General features: G+C 41.7%; 1 protein-coding gene across 1 annotated transcript in view; it reads right to left on the bottom strand.

Annotated features, from left to right (window-relative positions):
• TPRG1 (tumor protein p63 regulated 1) overlaps nucleotides 1-1,815 on the bottom strand; it is a 189,514-nt gene that overhangs the window by 125,665 nt on the left and 62,034 nt on the right. The window contains exon 3 of the mRNA XM_007936003.1: nucleotides 503-679. Coding sequence (XP_007934194.1) covers nucleotides 503-679 — 177 coding nt within the window. The remainder of the gene's footprint in view (nucleotides 1-502; nucleotides 680-1,815) is intronic.

Genomic DNA, 1,815 nt, shown 5'->3' with positions numbered 1-1,815 from the left:
ATATGACAGAGTAGAACTGCTGCCTAGGGTTTCCTAGGCTGTAATCATCATGGTTGCAGATTGCCAGGTCTTTTCTCCCTAAGAGTAGCTGAGTGAGTTTGAACCACTGACCTTCCAGTTAGCAGCCAAGAGCTTAACTATTGCACTACCAGAATTCCTTAGGTAACTCTTATCCAGCCTCAAATGTTGGCTCAGATGTTTCTCCTCCAGGAAGGCTGCCCATGTTTTCTGCCACACAAATTTGAGAAATTTCTTCCATGCTCCCACAGCTCTTTCTACCTTACATGTAACTATTGTCAGCTTTTCTTATTAATGTACAAAAGTACTTACAGTTTTATCCCTGGTGCCTAACACAGAGTAGAAACTCAGTGACTGAAGAAATAAGCCATGAGATTTCACTGTTCTCCCCTGCTGTTTTCCCAGGTAATAGAACTGAGCTGAGCATCATGACAGTTTCCCACCCCATCACATCTCTCCCTTAAGTCGAAGATCTCAGACTCACTTATCCAGTGACATCCCAGGGAAGGCAAACTTGCCCAGGCAGATGCGACAGACAGCACTCAGGGGGATCCTCTGCAGCTTCACACAGCTAAGCATAATGAAGTCATATTTGCAAATCATGAGAGTCTTATCTGTGACCAGCACAATCCTCTCCTTTTCATTGTTCCAGTGGTTTATCCTGTAGGAATAATCACAGGGAAGACAAGTTGATGGCATAGCTTTCCCAAGTCAGATAATAGCATTCACTAAAATGTGTCTAAGGAGTTCTGGCGGCTTAGTGCCTAAGGCATATGACTGCCAGCCCAAATGTTGGCAGTTCAAACCCATCAGCCACTGTGTGTAAGGAAAACTGAGCAATCTATTTTACTAACGATTTACCACCTTGGAAATCCAAAGGGAGTCGCTATGCCTGACACAAAAAAGCGTGAAATCTGATTGCCCTGGAGAAAGGTGGGACTGAGGAGTACATAATGCCATCACCTCTCTGTCAGCCTGGCCCCAGAGGGAAGTTGGAAGATCACAGGGAAAGGTTTTATGACCACAGGGATGTGATGATTATTCTTGACCTGGATTTTGTTAAGGAAGCACCAAAATTGTATCATGTTGGCAATCACATGAGCTATGTCCCTTCACACCATCCTAATTCTCTATGAAAATTTAATGGAGCACATCTTCCTCCAAGGACACCAGAAAGATTTCTTTTCACTAACTCCTTTGTACTTAATCCTTACCACAAATTTTACTCACTATGTTCTAGATTACGCTAATCTCCAAAAGTCATGTTGCTGATAGGAAATAAACACAGATCTTGACTCCTAAGAAATCACTGTTCTGAGATCATTCCATTATATCCTTGCAATGGAAATATAGTGGAATGAGTGACGTGGGGTTCTTAAGTGCTAAACACAAAGTACATACTACTTAAGTGTTTTTGGAATTGATTTGCTTCAGCTATGAGTCTTTCAGGACATGCATGGAAAATTCTGACTGAGAGTTAAGAATTTCTCCAACAACGAGAATTAAGAAATAATCAAAACAATGGCTTCTGGTTAAAAGGAAGTCAGTATGGTCTTTAGTTCCTCTCACCTACAGAACTTTTACTGTCTACTTTTACTGGTCATGCAGTGATTAAGGCATTTGACTGCTAACCAAAAGATTAGCAGCTTGAACACACTAGCAGCTCCCTGGAAGAAAGATGAAGCAGTCTGCTCCCATAAAGATTTACAGTCTTGGAAAGCTTATGAAGATCACTATGAGTCAGAATCAACTCAATGGCAGTGGGCTTGGTTTTTATGGGTTATCATAGCTTATGTT

This window comes from Orycteropus afer, unplaced genomic scaffold (genome assembly GCF_000298275.1).
Source record: "Orycteropus afer afer isolate SDZICR_OR568_19922 unplaced genomic scaffold, OryAfe1.0 scaffold00032, whole genome shotgun sequence".
Lineage (NCBI taxonomy): Eukaryota > Metazoa > Chordata > Mammalia > Tubulidentata > Orycteropodidae > Orycteropus > Orycteropus afer.
The sequence above is the reverse complement of the archived record's forward strand: the minus strand, read 5'-3'. Positions and strand labels throughout refer to the sequence as shown.